The sequence below is a fragment of the Paramisgurnus dabryanus genome, chromosome 22 (assembly GCF_030506205.2).
Source record: "Paramisgurnus dabryanus chromosome 22, PD_genome_1.1, whole genome shotgun sequence".
NCBI lineage: Eukaryota > Metazoa > Chordata > Actinopteri > Cypriniformes > Cobitidae > Paramisgurnus > Paramisgurnus dabryanus.
In genome coordinates, this window is record NC_133358.1 from 1991130 (window position 1) to 2010865 (window position 19736).

Sequence of the window (19736 nt, forward strand, 5' to 3'; positions counted from 1 at the left end):
ATGTTATTTGATGCTAAGAGAAGGGTTAAATATTGAGAGAACATTAAAATGTAACATTGGCAAATGATATAATGGTTATGTGAAAGGTAGAGGAACATAACAAGAAACAAAAAAAATGGTTCCTAACACACAAAAATTGACATTTTGAACATGTTCACAACATAATGGGAATGTTAGAAACATTCAAGGAACGTTCTTATAACTTTTTTGTTAGCCAGAACACATGTGCCTATTTTTCACACATAACCAGGAGACTGAAACTAGAGACATTTTTCAGTAATATAAAATACTCCAAATACATGTTTTAAAGGTGTAGTGGAGGATTTTCTTGAATTTGAGAAAAGAAAACTTTTTTTTAAAAATGCAATTACGCAACACTCCTGATTGACAACTAGGAGGACCAAAAGTCTTGATGATCCATAAAAAGACAATCCTCTGCAATACCTTTAATAATGTAATTATCTTTTTTCTAACATATTTAAATAACAACACAGCCACAGACCATTCACAGGTTTCACTCCTTTTGAAACTAAAAGTTTTATCTACAAGATTACAGGCATTGTATCTTCACATTTCTGCAAGCAACATTTTATCCAAAGCATACACAATGAATCAGCAATGACCTTATCTCAAGTGACTTCAGAGACCCTTCACATTATTGATAACTGCTTTAAAGTCTGAAAAACAGCTGCTATAATCAGTCGCTGTTCATGTGTAAGGAAGATGAGTTGAATAAACAAATAAGGCCATTTGTCCTTTAATAATCAAGTTTTTACTTGATCAGATATTTCACTATGAAACAATCCAAGTACAGCAAATATATTTTCTAGAAAAAAACATGAAGGTTTTTGTTTTTCTCTAATCTATAAGGTGACTTCAGAGAAACGGTTCACAATTACTTATTAGTTACTCCAACATTACCATCCCCTAACCTTATGGTAGGCAAATTCTGCTAATTTTAAATAAATTATATGTTGGGATTTAATATAAAACCATGTTATCCATATCATTATAGAAAACTATATTCTAAATATGTGCAACATCGAAAATGTAAAGACAAAATTTCATTTGAATTTTTACTGTGACAATGCATCTTCGCTCTTAAATAGAAATATAAAATGCATTTGATGACATTACATTTTTACTGCAATCTTGAGGCAAGGCTGGCAATATTCAAATTTTAAGGCAAACGTAAAAAAATGATGACTATTTGATTATGCATTTTTATTAGTGCTCACACAATAAAAGTGCCACAAATCAAATTAAAATGTAAAGTTCAGTTTTCATTTCATGTTCTCTTTTATTTCATAGTTTTCATTTTTATTTTCAAAGTCAATTTGTTTGCAAATCCTTTGTTAATCAGTAAACAGTGGCTTGCCTCCAGATTGAAGTGAAAATAAAATTACAGTTTATGCATTGTCTTAAAAAATAAAAATGTAAAAAAATTGGCAAAATGACATATTTTGTGTATAGTGAAATGGTTAATATATATTTTTTTAATTTTCAATTTTATCATTAAATTTACTTTAAATTGGCAGAATATCCCTTTCATATAACCTTGATAGATTATTTTCAAGTTTCTTCAGAATTACATTCATGCTTTAACTACAGTAAATGAGACTACTTATACTAGTCAAAATCATAAGCAAATTCAATATCTGATAAGTTTGAGTATAATTCATCAAAATATTTAAAATAAAATAAAAAAAAGTTTAGTTAAATGTAAGGTCATCATATAGTTTTGAAGTGATTTATAGACTAAAAGTGTACAGGGGTTTACTGTTAGTTAGGAACTTTAGCATAGGTTCTGATCAGTGTCTAGTTATTATGAAGACAAACAACTGTAAGGAACGCTAGAAGATTTTAATAAGCTGTATTACCTCTAGACAAAATTGAACATACAAAGAAATAAGTACTTACAACCAAATTTGGTTACAACCAAACTGTGAAAATGTAAACTGTATGCAATTATGAACAACAAAATCTGCTTTACTGACTTCAAGTAAAACAATTTATAACAGTTTGGATGTTTGAGGTATAAAGACATATAATGGCAGTCATAAGTTACGATCACAGTATTTTTCCACTTATATGAAAGTACATTAAAGTGTGGTGTCAAAAATATTTGTGACTTTATCAACTCTTGAATGTTCAATATAATACTGAAAGGTTACTAAAGTAATCAAACAGTTTCACTGTGGAGCACATCACAGCGTGTGCCTATCAAACAGATAGTCTCCCATCTTGCCATGTGGATCAGAGGAGACAAGACGACTCAGACTGCCTGCATGGTCACCCATTATCTTAATGGTTTCATGGCTGTCTGTCAAAAAGTGGCTCTCTAGAAAGTCACATAGCTGAAAGAAAGCGGAGACAACATTGGACACAGTGAAGGAATCAGATTCAATTGGCCTACAACAAAAATTTAAGATTCATAAGGATTGTTCTTCTTAACCATAACACAAAAACATTATTTCTTTAAATTGTGACATTTAGTGATTGTACATAGTAACTAAATCAAAATATGTATGCTGATCAATTATTACTAAACTGAAGGAAAAAAACAGCTGTCAGTATTGATAACAGCCTGACCTTAAAATGAGGATTTACTTACATGAGGATCAGAGTTTTCAGCAGCTGTTTGATGAATCTCCAGTAAGGATCTGTTGAGAGATTTCTGATAGTCTAGAGAAAAAGTGATGGCATCCATACCTCCTCTCCAGTCATCACGAGTGGGTTTCTGATGAAACATAAGTAAGATGGAAAGTTGTTTTTTTTTCAAACCAGTCAAAGCTTCTAAAATTACATTTCACATATGAAAAACAGTATCTTTTTATCATATGCCATATGTTTGTGTATGTATACATACTGAATAAAATAAACATGAATTTCAAGTAAAATGACAGCGCTTGCAAAATCGCTAGCCTGACATCCCAGGGCTATTGTGCCTTCCAGTCGGGCTACCAAAATGTTTCTCTGCCCTGCCCGTCAGGTCATCTCAGGGAGGAAAAATATATTTGAATGCTTTTGCAGTCTCTCTCGGGCATTGAAAACACGTTTAAAGCTATATTAAAACTCGAGTGTATATCAGTGACAGAGTGACAGTGCGCTGCTGGAGCGATGTAGTTTAATGCGCCATTTGCTTATAGTACAAACATCTTTGATCAGAAAGAGAAGCAACGGTTAAGGTCTAATAGAAAGTAAAGGGCGTCAAGACCTTAAAACAGACTTTATGGTCATCACTTCATAGCACCTGTCATATTTATAAAATCGATATCTAGAGCTCCGGCTCTCATATACAGGTGAATATTGTCTGAAAATCAGGATTTTAGCAGCAAAATGAAAAAAAATTAAAAGCTGGTTGGATTAAACACAAGGTAAACTGGGTTCTGTTTAGTCACTACTTTATAGTCTACTCGTTTTATGTCTGACAACAAAACCGATAATATATAAAAATAGCATTCAGTTGTGTTAAAATGCAATATAATGTGCTAGATCAAAGAGTAGAAGTGAAACAGATTTCAGGTCCCAACACTCGATCAAACGCAAACAAGTGATGACGTCACATACAGTTGTGTTTAAAATTATTCAACCTCAACTGAAATTGATTGTTTGGGCCGGTTTGACATTGATTTTGATCATTCAGTCACTCTGCTTACAATTAAATCAAAGAGGCACGTGTAGGTCAGACAAATATAACATAACATTTATAATGAAATAACCACAAATGTCTTTTCTGTGCTCACATCATTATCAGTTTTATTCAACCCCCGAGTGACATTCAATCTTAGTACTTAGTACAGCATCCTTTTACAGTTAAAACAGCTTTTAAACGTGAAGCATAGCTTGACACAAGTGTCTTGCAGCGATCTACGGGTATCTTCGCCCATTCATCATGGGCAAAAGCCTCCAGTTCAGTCACATTCTTAGGCTTGATTGACTCCCTGCCATGCTTCACAGTAGGCAAAGTGTTCTTTTCTTCATAGGCCTTGTTCATCCTCCTCCAAACATAGCGTTGATCCATGGGCCCAAACAGTTCTAATTTTGTTTCATCAGTCCACAGAACACTATCCCAAAACTTCTGTGGTTTGTCCACATGACTTTTGGCATACTGCAGTCGACTCTTCTTATTCTTTGGAGAAAGCAAGGGGGTTAGCCTGGGAGTTCTGGCATGGAGACCTTCAGTACGCAGGGTGCGCCGTATTGTCTGAGCAGAAACTTCAGTACCCACATCTGACAAATCTTTTCTCAGTTCCTCAGCAGTCACACGGGGACTTTTCTCCACTCTACGCTTCAGGTAGAGCACACCAGTCGAAGTCAGCATTTTATTTCTGCCATGACCAGGTAGCGTTTCAACAGTGCCATTGCCTTGAATTTGTGAATGATGCTTCCTATGGTGTCTCTTGGTATGTTTAACATCTTTGCAATCTTCTTATAGCCATTGCCCTTCCTGTGAAGAGTAATCACCTCTTCTCTTGTCTTCCTGGACCATTCTCTTGACTTCACAATGTTTGTAACCACACCAGTAAATGTTTAGAAGGAGCTGAGTATCACAGTCATTTTAAAGCTGCCTAATTGGTGCTTATGAGGCTTTATTGCTGCTCCCTGACATCCACAGGTGTTTTCAATACCTGATTGAAAACACTTCAGTGAACCTCTGTTCTTCAGAGTGGTGGTCTTTAAGGGGTTGAATAATTGTGTCAATGAAGAATTCACAAAAGAAACATTTACTACTGTATTACAAAACCAATTGATGTCATTTTAGTTGCATATGGTTCTTTAAGAAGTCCTTGTAGGATTTCATTCTGAATAAAATTACAAATGTACACTAAATTCCCTAAAACCCTTTACAGCATTGGGGGTTGAATAATTTTGAACACAACTGTATATGCTTATTAGTCTCTCAAAATCCTGTGGGAAACACTGAAAGAGACGATTTTATGACGCAAAACTTGTGTTACTCCCTGTTAAGCTAGATGTGTTCAACAGCATGCGGCGCTGCGTGTCTGTCTGTGCAGCTCTGCATGAAGTCAAACCCGTTTACTACATTCAACCGACTGCAGGACAGTTCTGCAATGTGCAACGTTTGTGCAAAGGAAATCCTACAAAGTCAAAAGCACCCTAAACATTTCATGCTTCGATGTGCGCACTCACGCTTTCATCATAAACAAAAAAGTTTATATACGATGAAATTAAGATACGTGGAAATTCATTCATTATTATGGGGGTTCCCAATAACCAACAGTGTTGGGAACGTTACTTAAAAAAAGTAATTAGTTATAGTTACTCACTACTTGTTCCAAAAAGTAACTGAGTTAGTAACTGAATTACTCTATAATAAAAGTAACTCGTTACCAGGGAAAGTAACTATTTGCGTTACGGTTAAAAAAAAGTTGCTATATGTCAAAGAATTTGTTTTTTTTTTAGCAGTTTTCACATGTCAGTTGAAATGAGTAGAACAGACAGGTGTTCATACATAACTTTCCATATTTATTGCACGTCAACAGACAGCAAGAGTTTTATCCTACACTTCAAGTATTATCTTTGTAAGAAAAGTAAACAAGTTACAACATATAAAGTGCATTTAACTTCAGCAAACTAAATTAAATCAAACTCTCTCAACCTGAGACAACTGGTCAAGTAAACCAGTGGTTCCCAACCTTTTTTGCCTCAAGTACCCCCACAGCCCTATCAGTAAGGCTCAAGTACCCCTTCATCGAAACTAAACCTAAGTTGTGTTTTAAAGACAAATAATTAGTAATATTTATTAATTTTAAACATTAAAGTAAAAAGCACTGACTGATGAAGCATGTTTATTTCAACAAACCACTATCATTGCGATCAGTGTTTGCATTTTATCAGCTCATTTGCATTTTAAAAGACACACCCAAAAACGGCACATTTTACTCAGCCCTACAAAATGGCAATTTTGACATGCTATAATTAATTATCTGTTGGGTGTTTTGAGATAAAACTTCACATATGGGTTCTGGGTACGCCAAAGACTTATTTTACAAATTAAAAAAATGTAATCATATGACCCCTTTAAGGGCCTTTTACAGCTTGCGCAAACCATCATTTTGGCGTTAAATAACGACTGAACTTACTAAAGACACGCAGTAGATATTTCGCTCTGAAAAGGTGTTACTTTTGCGACCTTATTGCATTTGCATTTGTGGAAGTTTTCCTTTTAGAAGCAACATTAATGCGAGGAGAGTATTAAATTTTGCCAGAGAAACATACTTTAAAAAATATATATATAGTTTGCCAAGCCATGCTATGTTTAATTTGCTGGAGAAAAGAGGAGAAGTCACGAGGAGAAGTCAAATCAGGTATTTCAAACTTCTTTTACCGTTCATCTTTCGTCCTCCTGTTCTTACTTTCACTTAGCTGGAATTTCACACTCCGCAGTCCGCATTTTCATTGCGATGTCCTGCCGAGGTCTCTTATTTGCGACCCTGTACTAAATTGTGCTGCTCTTATAGATTGCAATGGTCATTATAGAAATGTGCATATGTCATTATTGTGCCTGTGTATTTTATTTGCGCCTTTGTAGTAAATCACACGCAAATTATCCACTCCGGTGCTTATTTGGAATTGAGCTCTAACGTCCTTTTTAGTAAATGCCCTAAATTTACTACAATCTCAATTTAAGTTACTGATAATTAAAGTGTGCAAATAAGTTAAATTATTCAGTTCAAATATTAAGAGAAACAAAATGTGTTAAGACATTCTCTATAAATACAAAAGACATCATACGGGACAATATATGTTAGCCAAAAACAATGCAAAAGTTTTTTTTGCATAATTTGAAAATGTAATGGCAGCGGGAATGAATATTATAACATTATTTGAACATTATTTATAGTTAATAAACTTTGTGTCTTTAGAAACTATTCAGGTTCATTGAAAATAGTCAGATCGTTCTTGAGTTGGACATCGCTATTGCGTTTTGGATCATGCAGCGCATTTACTCTTGACGCCTAATTATATTAATGATAAGATTAAAATTACAAAGTTGTCCTTTTTACAATGCTTTCCTCACAAAAATCAATCTTAGGTAAATGACTGGACAAACGAAAGACATTTTTATTAAAAGTAAATGAGATCAAAGTAAAATGTAAATCTTTTCGCGTACCCCCTGGAAACTCTTCACGTACCCCCTGGGGTACGCGTACCCCCGGTTGGGAATCACTGAAGTAAACAACCTGTACTTCCAAGTGTTTTGTTCACAAAAAGTTAACTTTTAAACAACAAAAAGTGTGTTTGCTCTGTAGTCGTATTCTTAATTAAATAAATCAAACTCCCAATGTCAGACAACTGGTCTGGTAGACATTCTGTACTTCAGTGCCCGGTTGCATGAAACTCCTTAAGTGAGGGTTTCCCTGAGGGAGAAAAAATCCCTGAGGTAAGGGATTTATTTAAGAGCGTTGCAACAAAGGTCTTAACTGTCACCCTTACCTAAGTGTTTATACTAAGTATTTTACGATAGTCTCTGCCAAAACACGGCAGCGGAGAAGCAGTTGCTACGGTTACAAAATCTCACAGCGTAAACAAATCAACGCACGCAGCTCAACAGACGGCGAATTTGTGTACAATGAAACATCGCAAATAACAGACTGTAAAGTGCCGCATGCATGAATACTCAAAGTAATTCAAACTGGAAACACTTTATTTTGACGGACGATCAAACCGCCATTCTTCTGATAAATGCGCATCACTTTTCTCTAGGGATTATTTCGATTGTTAGAAATGCGCGTTTGTGCTTCATTTTCTTAAAAAAAACATAAAATCAGCCATCGCGTGTGACGTTAAGGGACCTGTTTTAGTCCCTTAAGTTTTTAAGGGAAAATGGGACTTAAGGACTTTGTAGCAACGCAGAGCAGAACTTAAGGTAATACTTTAGCATTCAAGGGTAAATACTTATTGACAGCCTTAAGGTTCACTTAAGGGTTTTTCTTGCAACCCATTTTTTATTAAGGGTACCCTTAACCTTATATTTAAGGGATTTCTTAGCTTAAGGACTTTCATGCAACCGGGCACAGGTATTTTCTTCAAAAGTAAACAGTTAAATAATATACAGTAAAGTGTGTTTGCAATAACTGTAGCAAATTAAATAAATCAAACTAACAACCTGAAATAAATAGTCTGGAAGACATAGGCTGCTGTATTTCATTTTCTTCATTAAAAAAGTAAACAGTTTAACAATATGATTCATTAAATTAGAGTTGCTTACAACGGATGTCGACAAAGTCTTCGCTCCCGGACATAATGTACACATTACATGCACATTTATGCCAACTTTTCATCGCATTGCTCATCCTGACTCGCCATATCTCTTCTGCTACCGCGAATCTCTGTTTAGCTGTTCGGTGTGTGTGGGTAAATTCCAAATGCCGTTTGTGCGCCCTTGAAGGGCACTTCGCGAAGGGGATGTAAAATCCAAATAAACAGAAAAAGACGCTGTATTTTATCACCAAACGTATTTTAATTAGCCACACTATGAGACAACATTGCGCAACTTTCTCTAGAGTTTATACATCAAGAGATTTGATCTTCAAAGGGAATAGGGCATAGTGATCATCACTTTCGGTTGGAATTCGCCCTGTGTGTGTGTCGCCGCAGGCGCGTGCGCTGGCATATGTATAACAACACTGGCTCTGATTGGCTACCATGAAACACATTACTCTGCCTTAGCCAATCATAATCGCTTATCTCGTTATTAACCTACCTCCTCACTAGCTATGTGAGCCAGGGTTGCGTTTGCATCACACAGTTTATCAAGTCAGTGCATAGTAACGCACCGCATTTAACGTCCGGTAACGTTAACGGCGTTGTAACGGCGGGAAAAGTAATTAATTAGATTAGCCCGTTACTGAAAAATGAACGTCGTTACGTAACGCCGTTATTTTAAACGCCGTTATTCCAAACACTGATAACCAAGCATGCTGTGGTTTAAGTTGTTTCTATAAGAAGTGTAGTGGCCGTTTGTCAACAAACAAAGAAAAATTAAACTTAAATCAAACCTTCAAACGACAACTTCTAGCACCCTGGGCAGGTGATGTACGTAGGTAAGAAATAAATCAAATTCAAACTGGATTCAGACTTGTGGCTGGTTTATTTGTTCCCACTGAGCAGACAATACAGCATCTCTCACACTGGTAAAAAACCATATGCCCGTCACCCAGGTGCTATAGGACACCTCCTACTTCCTACCTATATTCACCTTTACCTGTGCCCACTACTGACCTCCGGTGTATAAATCAAGTATTGTAATTATTAAACTAACCAAAATAAAGACTAAACATATAAATAAAAGACTATTAATAAATAAACAACAAAAAGAATAATGTCAAAATATATATTACTAATATGAGCAAATCATAATAGTACACAAATGAATTAGAAAATTATAACAAATTACCACTACTTGAATAAACTAATGTGGCTCCAACACTCCGGCCCCTAATTGGATATTATCACAATTACTGAACTCTTTAAACGGAGCTACACACTATCTATTCTAACTACATCAGGTACAGATGTCTTGCCGCACCTGCAAAGAAAAGAAAAAGAAAGAGAATAATAGAGGTATACAAAGAGAAAGAGAGTCAATTCATGTGATTATGCTGCCGCCTCCAGCAGCAGGCATAGCTTCGTCACGGGCCTCTCCAAGATGCTGGTCTTCGTTTGGAGGCGGACAGAGCGCACAACCCCATTCACATCTGATTTGACATCCAAAACTTTCCCCATCATCCAAGATCCTCTTGAAGCTTCGTCTGCTGGGTTTTCCTTTGTCCCCACATATCCCCATTGATCAACATCAGTTGCCTCTCTGATGACTGCAATTCTGTTAGCCACAAAGGTACAGAATCGTCGACTTTCATTTGATATATATTTAAGGACTGTTGTGCTGTCAGTCCAGAAAACTGACTTGTCCAGCCTAAGTTTGAACTCTTTCTGTAGCATTCGGTCTACTTTGACAGCAAGGACTGCAGCTGTTAGCTCCAGACGAGGGATTGTTGTCTGCTTCAGCGGAGCAACTCTGGCCTTTCCCATCATAAACGCAACATGCACTTTATCCTCACTTTCGAGTCTTAAATAAGAGACGACTCCATACCCAACCTCATTGGCATCGGAGAAGTGGTGAAGCTGTACAGTGACAGGGTTTCCAAAGTCATTAGGCTTAATGCAACGATCGATCTTGAACTTTGCCACCTTTTGGAGATCTTCCAACCAGACCGCCCATTGTTTAGCAAGAACATGGGGAATATCTTCGTCCCATCCAAGGTTTCTTTTACAGAGTTCCTGCAGTAACAACTTAGCCATCATGCTGAATGGAGCAAGGAAGCCCAATGGGTCATAGAGGGAGCTGACCACTGAAAGAATTCCTCTTCTTGTTGGTGGTTGCTCTTGTGCTGAGGCCTTGAATCCAAATTGGTCAGTCTCAACGTACCACTGTAGTCCTAATGTACGTTCCACAGGAAGTTGATCTGAATCCAAATCCAGCTCCATCATGTCTTTTGCTCTGTGGCCTTCACTGACAGAGCGCAAAACTGCACGACTATTACTGACCCATTTTGACAGAGTGAATCCTCCTTTCTGACCAAGTGCAGTTAAATCCTGGACCATTTTCCTAGCTTCCTCTTCTGAAGCCATTGAACGAAGGCAATCATCGACATAAAAATTGTTTTTCACTGTACTCACAACCTCTGGTGGAAAGTGTTCTGCGTTGTCATCTGCAGTTCTTCTCAAGGCATAATTGGCACAGCTTGGGGATGATGCAGCTCCAAATAGATGTACCTTCATGCAGTATTCCTGCGAAGCCTGTGCAGTGTCACCACCTGGCCACCAGAGGAAGCGGAGAAAGTCAATGTGCTTATTAGAGACATGAACCTGGTGAAACATGGATTGAATATCAGCCACTATTGCAATAGGCTCCTGCCTAAATCGGACTAAAACTCCAATGAGGCTGTTGGTAAGATCGGGGGCCTTGCAAAAGCTGATTATTGAGTGATGTTCCTTTATATGAGGCTGCACAATCAAAAACAACTCTTAGCTTACCCTTCTGAGGATGATACACCCCGTGATGAGGGATGTACCAAACTTTTCCATTGCTCTGTGTCAGCTGGTCAAGAGGAACTGGCTCAGCATGTCCTTGTGTTATCATTTCATTTAGGAACGTGGTATATTCCTCCTTAAAAACACTGTTCCTGTCAAACTTTCTTTTCAGGCTCCATAAGCGCTGCTCTGCTATGTAACGATTATCTGGCAGGGTTACATTTTCTTTTCTGAATGGCAAGTCAATACAGTAATGACCTCCAATTAGTTTTGCTGTACTACTGACAATATCCATGAACTTTATATCTTCTCTGTACATTTCAATCTGCTCTTCTGATGATTTCTCATTAAAGTCATGATGATACTGCTTAACAAGCATTTCTCGCAGATGTTCAACAGAGATGCGATTTGCGGTTACAGCCGAATAGCCACTCTTACCTTTACGGCTTCCACCATGAAGAGGACCATTAATGACCCAACCAACCCTGGTTCTGACAGCATATGGGCCCTCATCTTGACTATTTATTACTTCCCACGGCTCCAGAACCTTGGGGGCGTCGGTTCCAATAAGCAGATCAACATTTGCATGGATGTCATGGAGTATTACATCCTTCAAATACGGCCATGGATCAATATCTGATTGTCGTGGAATATTAAGTGAAGACACAGGTATGGTTTTTTGAGTCAAAACATCAGGAAGCTTTATGAAATCTTCAGCACCCATGCCAGACACTTCAAGACCTGACAAAACATGAGCATTCACAACCTTTCATTGGCCCATTGTTCTCAACAAAATACTTGTCTTCTTACCTTGCAAATTTAACCTTTTTGCCATGGTTTCTGTACAGAATGTGCCAGAACTGCCAGGATCCAAGAAAGCATATGTATGCATGATCTTATTAGTCAGTTTGCTTCTGACCTTTACTGCAACGATAAGGAAGGTAGAATGATCTTCCACACCCAATATGGCCACACGTCTGAAAGGTAACAGTCGAATCACTTGGAAGGCTCACAGGATGTTTGCCTTGTTCTACAGATATGCCTTTATCCTGTCTTTCTATATGAAGGACCCCGGGATGTTTCTGATGACACACGTAGCAATCCAATCGACTCCTACAGTCCTTGCTTGTGTGGCCTACTTTCAGGCAACCGAAACAAATACCCTTGTCCTTAATGAAGTTGATCTTGTCCCGGTGTGACTTGGCAGTAAACTGCGAGCACTGACCTACTGTATGATTTCTCTGCAGGCAGAAAAGACAACAATGAGTGGAGAAAGTGCTATGTTCTGCAGACCGTGCCATAGTTTCTTCTCTCACAGGAGTGACATTTGTAACGTAGCTGCTCCCCTTCCTTCGTTGTCGTAGCTGGCTGCTACAGGAGGCTTTAACGTTAGGATGTTGAGGATCCTGAATGTTTCCAAAAACTGGATCTAAAGCAATTTTCACTTCCCAGGTGAAAAAGGTAGTACACTTCCATAGTGTACTTAAAGTGCTTTATTTTCGCACACTAATTTTGTACTTAATATACTAAAAATTCATCTTTAGTACTTCTTAAGATGTTCTTAAAATCATCTAAGTGTACTTCACTGTGCTATTTTGAGACACCAGGAATATGAACTAAAATGCATTTTTAACATACTATCTCTGTATTAAAAAATGTATTTACTTAACACTTGAATTAAACTTGAACTCAACTTTCATACAAAGATGGGTTCAAGTTTACTAAAAGTGGTATCTAAATACATTTTTTAAATACATTTTTAGCACATTTTAGTTCATATTTATGGTGTCTCAAAATAGCACAGTGAAGTACACTTAGATGATTTTAAGAACATCTTAAGAAGTACTAAAGATTAATTTTTAGTATATTAAGTACAAAATTAGTGTGCGAAAATAAAGCACTTTAAGTACACTATGGAAGTGTACTACTTTTTCACCTGGGTTGTCTCTCAATAAAATTTACAAGATCAATGAATGTAGCTCTCTGTCCACTTCGTTCTTGCAGATCACATGCAATATTCCTCCATTTCTCTCTTAGCTTGTAAGGAAGCTTTAAAATGATACTCCGCATGTTAGATGGTTAGTCCAGTTCCCTCATATACATTACTTGTTCTGTTAGATTTGAACATCCTCGGAGAAACAGAGAAAATGATTGTAATCCTTTCACATCTTCACCTTTAACGGGTGTCCAGTTAAGTATTTTTTCCATGTAGGCGGATGCAATTTTATATTCATCTCCAAAATGCTGTGCAAGAAGATTCTTGGCTCTTTGATATCCTTGATCTGGAGGTATATGTTGAGCCCCCTAGTGTACTGTTCAAGGAACTGCAAACAGTCACTGGGATTATTCGTTTTCTTCTCCACTATATTTTCAAAGGCTCTAATGAAGGATTTATATTGAAGAGGGTCTCCATCAAAAATTTGCAGATTTCTTGGAGGAAGGACAGAGGAAATATTTTGCTGAACCAACAGTGAAGTGATTTCATTTTGTTTTTGCATAATCCCCATCATGTCATTTTGGTTGTTACCACTTTGAGTTTGAGAATTTAATACATGTGCCACTTGACATCCATTTGCAGGCTGTACTTCTTGATATAGAGCTTCTGACCCCAATGGCCTTCCATACATTCGCTCAGTAAATCCTTGGTTTGACTTAAAATCTGATACCGGATGAGGTACAGCAAGAACATCATTTTCAGGTGGGACAAAGGCTTTAGCAAGAGGATCTAAACCGATGGATCTTTGAGCTTTACTCCTCTTCAAATAAGAGTTCAATCCATCAGATCGTCTTGATCCACGCTGTGATGAGTTCACTTCTAAGACATGAAGCCTTGCGGTTGTAGCTGCCAAATCTGTTTCAAGCTCCAATTGCTCCTTTTCCCTACGAAGCCTTTCCTCCTGCGCTTCTATATGATGCTCCCTTTTTAAAGCTTCGGCGCGTTTAAGAAGAGCTGCTCTCTCAGCCTCCGCATTAATGCGCGCCGCGGATGCTGCGGACGTCTTTGATATACCAGTGGCGCGTGATTTTACAGAACTTGCTCTTACACTTAAGACGTTAGAAATACTGTCTTCGGGTTGTATTTCATCATTAACGCATCCTGCGTCGATAGGTTCTGTTGATTGTGAGTATGGATAACCAGCTTTAAACAACCACTCCTTAACATCATCAACAAATGCATGACATGATTTCATCTTCTCCTCAAAGTTTTTAGTGTTAGCGATGAGTATTTCATCTTCTGGTAGAGGTAACTCCATAAATGTTTCATGAATATGTTGTGCTCCTTCATAACACTTAATGAATAAAGCAAGCTGAGTGTTCACTGTGTTTGCATTTTCATTTAATTCAATTAGAGCACGGATTTTATCCATAAGCTTTTTAGCCTGTTTGGTTTTTGCAGTGCGTTTTTCTTGACATGTTTGTATATAAAAACACATTCCTTTAGAAGACAATTTAATTGACCTCTGTGATTTCGGCTTCTCCACATAATTTTGTTGCAAACTTATATTGTTGATATCAGTGAATTTTCACAATCGGGCAACAAAGCAAAGGCAACGTTTATTGAAACAACTTTGTTTAATACAAACAATCCTATTCATCCACACAAGCACACACTGCAGGCTTTTACCTTTTATGAAACCGTTTTCCTACACGGCATTTAGCAGTACATACCAACTTGAACTTCATAGCTCGGATCAGGCCGCCTCTGTTTCATGCCAGCAGATAATCCATGAATGATGATTAAAACAATCCATGCTGATTTTCCATCGGGTATCCCAATAATATCCGAAGCAAATTCCAAGGAAAGTTTTTCTTCTTTCTTTAATCAATAGGCAGGTTTTTTACTTGATGTAGTGGCCGTTTGTCAACAAACAAAGATAAATTAAACTTAAATCAAACCTTCAAAAGACAACTTCTAGCACCCTGGGCAGGTGATGTACGCAGGTAAGAAATAAATCAAATTCAAACTGGATTCAGACTTGTGGCTGGTTTATTTGTTCCCACTGAGCAGACAATACAGCATCTCTCACGCTGGTAAAAAACCATATGCCCGTCACCCAGGTGCTATAGGACACCTCCTACTTCCTACCTATATTCACCTTTACCTGTGCCCACTACTGCCCTCCAGTGTATAAATCAAGTATTGTAATTATTAAACTAACCAAAATAAAGACTAAACATATAAATAAAAGACTATTAATAAATAAACAACAAAAATAATAATGTCAAAATATATATTACTAATAAGAGCAAATCATAATAGTACACAAATTAATTAGAAAATTATAACAAATTACCACTACTTGAATAAACTAATGTGGCTCCAACAAGAAGGAAGTGTAATATGTATACGGCCCCAAAAATCCTGATAGGAGCACCCTTAATCAAGAACAACAAATGACACTATAAAGCAGACTGACCGCGATGTTGTGAAGAAGGATTCGTCCTCCTCGTCTGTTTTGGTACTGCAGCAGGTGCTCAGCCTGCTCCCTCTCCTTCTCGGAGCGCTCCAGGAAAAACTTGGAGAAATTGGGTAGAGCCACATCATCCCTGTCAAAATACATACCCTTAAAAAGAAAAAAAGTATGGGGTTACTGACTCATAGGAACAAACTTCACATTACCACTTCAACAAATATCAAATCCTACAATAATGGAAAATGCACAAGGTGCTTTTATATTTTTGGGTTTTTTTTTTCAAACACCTTACATTATTGTGTCTTTAACTTGTGTTGCGAACATAAAACATGTACATGCAAGATTTAGTTAAAGTCAAAACAACACAAAAATATATAAAATCAAAAGACGACAAAAAAATATAACAAATTCAGGGCACGCAAAATCGCTAGCCCGACGTCCCGGGGCTATTGTGAATTCCTGTCGGGCTACCAAAATGTATCTTTGCCCTGCCTGTCGGGCTATCTTGGGTAGGAAATAATATTTTAATGTTTTTGCTTTGTCTCAGATTTATTTAGGTAATTGTATTGTACGTATTTCGGTGTCCTCTTGTCAGTCATTATCCTCACGTAACAAGTGAAACTGTCAGGAAATGAAGTGAAAGCATAAATAAACCCATCCTTTAATGTGCACTTCTGAAATGCGCGCAACCCTCTGCACGCGACCCTCTGGACGCGCTTCTGCCGGCTTCGCTCTTCACAAGCACCTGCCTGCTCTTGTGCTCAGCGTGAACTCAAGTCATTTACAAAAAAAATTACTTCATAGACTAACATTGTTTTAGCGTTTCTTTTTTCTTTCTTCAGGTAGTAACTTAAATATATGAGAAGGAAAATAGATCTGAGTGATTTCCGATCGATTTGACACGTCTACGCTATTAAAGGAATAGTCTACTCATTTTCAATATTAAAATATGTTATTACCTTAACTAAGAAGAGTTGATACATCCCTCTATCATCTTAGTGCGTGCACGTAAGCGCTGGAGCGCGCTGCGACACTTCGATAGCATTTAGCTTAGCCCCATTCATTCAATGGTACCACTCAGAGATAAAGTTAGAAGTGACCAAACACATCAACGTTTTTCCTATTTAAGACGAGTAGTTATACGAGCAAGTTTGGTGGTACAAAATAAAACGAAGCGCTTTTCTAAGCGGATTTAAAAGAGGAACTATATTGTATGGCGGAACAGCACTTTTGGGAGTACTTCGACTCGGCGCAGTAACACCCTCCCTCTCCCATTATGAGAGGGAGAAGGGGAGCGGAATTTTCAGGCGAGTGGAAGTACTCCCAAAAGTGCTATTACGCCATACATTTATTTCTGAGTGGTACCATTGAATGAATGGGGCTAAGCTAAATGCTATCGAAGTGTAGCAGCGCGCTCCAGCGCTTACGTGCACGCACTAAGATGATAGAGGGATGTATCAACTCTTCTTAGTTAAGGTAATAACATATTTTAATATTGAAAATGAGTAGACTATTCCTTTAAGAGAATATGATGTTAGAAGCTTTTGATAGGTGACTAAACAGCAGTGGTAAGATATTACGTTTACCTAAAGCGAATAGAATGTGTGTTTGTCATTTCGTTTTACCTCAGAGTCTTACATTATTCTAGCGAAAATAAACTGCTATGGTAAGATCTGTTAACCTAAAGGGAATTAAATGTTTATTCCTTTTTAATAAATAAGTCTTCTATATTGTGTTAAAGTCACTGGTTGTTTATATATTTGATAAAATACCATGTTATCTAAATATGTGTTGAGGTATTTTATTATATTAAATTAAATTAAAAATAACCTGTGTTATAATACATTCATATAATATAACATTCAGTAATATAACATTCAATTATCCTAACGTTAGGGGAACGTTAAAATAACCTAAAAATAACATTAGGGGAATGTTTATTTTCTTTAAGAAAACATTCCTTGCTATTAAACAAAATCCTTGGAAAATAACATTCTAGAAACCAAAAACTAATGTTAGGGGACCGTTTTGGGTACCAAATTGTTAGCTGGGGATGGGCAGAAATAAGCTGGCTTACATGGAAATCCAGGATTTATCAATATTCTACATTAAACAGTGTATTTTTTATTCGGGCTACTTGAATTCATTTCGGGCTACCAAAAATGAAAGAGTGCCTGCCTGAAGGGCTATCAGGGATTAAACAATTTTGCGAGCCCTGTAACAAACGTACATTTTTTATCAATGTAAAGATGATTATAATAAGCAGTGACTGAAACCCACCAGAGACAGATAAGCGTAAGAGGCAGATAGTTTTAAATTTATTAGTTTGTTGATGTTTGCTTCATTATGCTGGTGAAGATTCTGCCTGACAAGAGACATTTCTGTGGAAAACAACACACAAAACACATTCAATATTTTGCATCATATATATTAACATGAACTGAATGTATGGGTGAAACTTGAAATTACAAACGTTAATTAACTAAATACCCACACATATTACACAACTTCCAGTGTCTTTTATCTATAAATATGTGTTCATTTTCCCAAAATCTAAAACAGGTTTTTACTGGAATTGCCAGTAATGACTGCAAGATTATGGTATGATAAATATTTCATTAATATTCATTTACTCCGTTTATGAAGTTACTCATTTAAAAATTAAATATGGTCTAAATAAATGTTTAAAGCAATATGAAATAAAAAAGTCTCTTTGCGCAATCATTTAAACATACAGCACATGTCAGATCGTGTCCTCTATAATTACACAAGAACAGAAGCAAATAAACACAATCAATAAAAACAACGACACAAATTCATTCGGAATAATATAAAATTTGCTTATGTTTGGTTTCTGTGGATCAGTGATCCCGACACAATCACAAAACACTAATACTCGACGGTTGAAGTAAAAAAATAACAATAATGAACAAACAAAAAGAGAGGGTAACATCAACGTGTAAAGTTAATCCACACAAGTTTATTTTAACACGACTACAAAATGTATTAAACTCACCTTTGTTCTTCAGCACTGTTGTGTTTCAAATGCAAATCGAGGTAAAGCAGAGAAGCTTTAATCCATTGATACACATCAGCCAGTTTATACTCACGTGCTGTTTTTCACACAGACCCACAGCTCTTATACAGCGACCTCTACTGTTGACGATCAAATTCATCTCATCAAATCATATGAACATTATGTTAAAGCAAACATTTACTTATTAACTTTTAATTACTTACTTACATAAGGTATTCACCTTGGATGAGTTCACATATGCTGGCTCTGTCCGTTGTATAGACCAATTTCTTGTTTGCAAACAGAGATGACGTTTTTTGTGGGCGGAGCCAAACTGGTTGCAGAAAGTGACTGCTCCGCAGTAGGGTTGTGAAGTGTTTTAGCATTAAACCGTGATTTTTATGGGTCCGGTGTTCTGTCGAAGTCTGATTCCCCTATGTTTCCCTTTAGTGCACTGTTTCTTATAGCGTTTAAATCACCTAACGTTTATTTTTTAGATAGATAAAAAGTTTAAATGGCTTGGCTACTGATATGCAATGTATGTAATGTATATGTATTGTTCTTTTTTGCTAAATCAATTATTTTTACAGTCTGAATCGCTAAAAGTACATGTAAAAGCAATACTATCATGTATTATACATAATAGTGTTTATTAAATATAATTTTTTCTTCCTTAATAAATTATAATTGTAACATGATAAAAACGCTATAAGAAACACATGGAGGGAACAAACTTCGACAGAACACCGGACATCTTCTCTACTTATTTTCTATTCTAATTATTAAAAGATTTCCAGATGATTTCCTTGCTCCATTCTGTCCGTTTAAGGGCTTATTGTAATCATAAACACCTACGTTTATCTTCAAATGATGTCTTCGACGATGGTATTCTATAAAAATGAAAGCCATCTTTTTTGGCATTCTTATTCTGACACTTAACAGCACAACAAGACATTTTCTAGTGAGTTATCTTGCTCTTTTCACTCGTGTCTAATTCATTTCCACTGTTTTTCTGCAACCGCATTGCGCGCGCAGCTTGCAGTGACGTAACTGTGACGTCTACTCTAAATTGGTCTATTATTTGATCCGATTCTGGAACATAATTTTTTTATTTTTGCAATGATAGAAACTGATATATTGCAGTTATATTCTGTCTGTTAAACCAATTAAATTTAAGGTTATGACAAAGCATTTCAGTTAAGTGGCTGAACAGAAACATTAGACTACTTAAGTGAAGAAAAAAT

At 36.7% G+C, this 19736-nt stretch overlaps 1 protein-coding gene across 1 annotated transcript; it reads right to left on the minus strand.

Moving 5' to 3' along the window:
- Positions 1 to 1562: 1562 nt before the first annotated feature.
- LOC135777752 (ferritin, lower subunit) lies at positions 1563 to 18626 on the minus strand. The gene is made up of 5 exons (XM_065287973.1): positions 18493 to 18626; positions 17757 to 17857; positions 15480 to 15626; positions 2615 to 2740; positions 1563 to 2357 (listed from the first exon to the last, which is right to left on the minus strand). The coding sequence occupies exons 2-5, from the start codon at positions 17853 to 17855 to the stop codon at positions 2208 to 2210; spliced, it is 522 nt and encodes a 173-aa protein (XP_065144045.1). The 5' UTR covers positions 17856 to 17857; positions 18493 to 18626; the 3' UTR covers positions 1563 to 2207.
- Between the last annotated feature and the right edge of the window lie 1110 nt (positions 18627 to 19736).

What these genes read in the sequence shown, in the direction of transcription:
- LOC135777752 (XM_065287973.1), bottom strand. Translation starts at nt 17,855, where the DNA reads ATGTCTCTTGTCAGGCAGAATCTTCACCAGCATAATGAAGCAAACATC. An exon ending in CTTACGCTTATCTGTCTCTG is followed by an intron (nt 15,627 to 17,756) that starts GTGGGTTTCAGT and finishes TTTCTTTTTAAG; the next exon opens with GGTATGTATTTTGACAGGGA. An exon ending in CTGAAAACTCTGATCCTCAT is followed by an intron (nt 2,358 to 2,614) that starts GTAAGTAAATCC and finishes GCTTTCTTTCAG; the next exon opens with CTATGTGACTTTCTAGAGAG.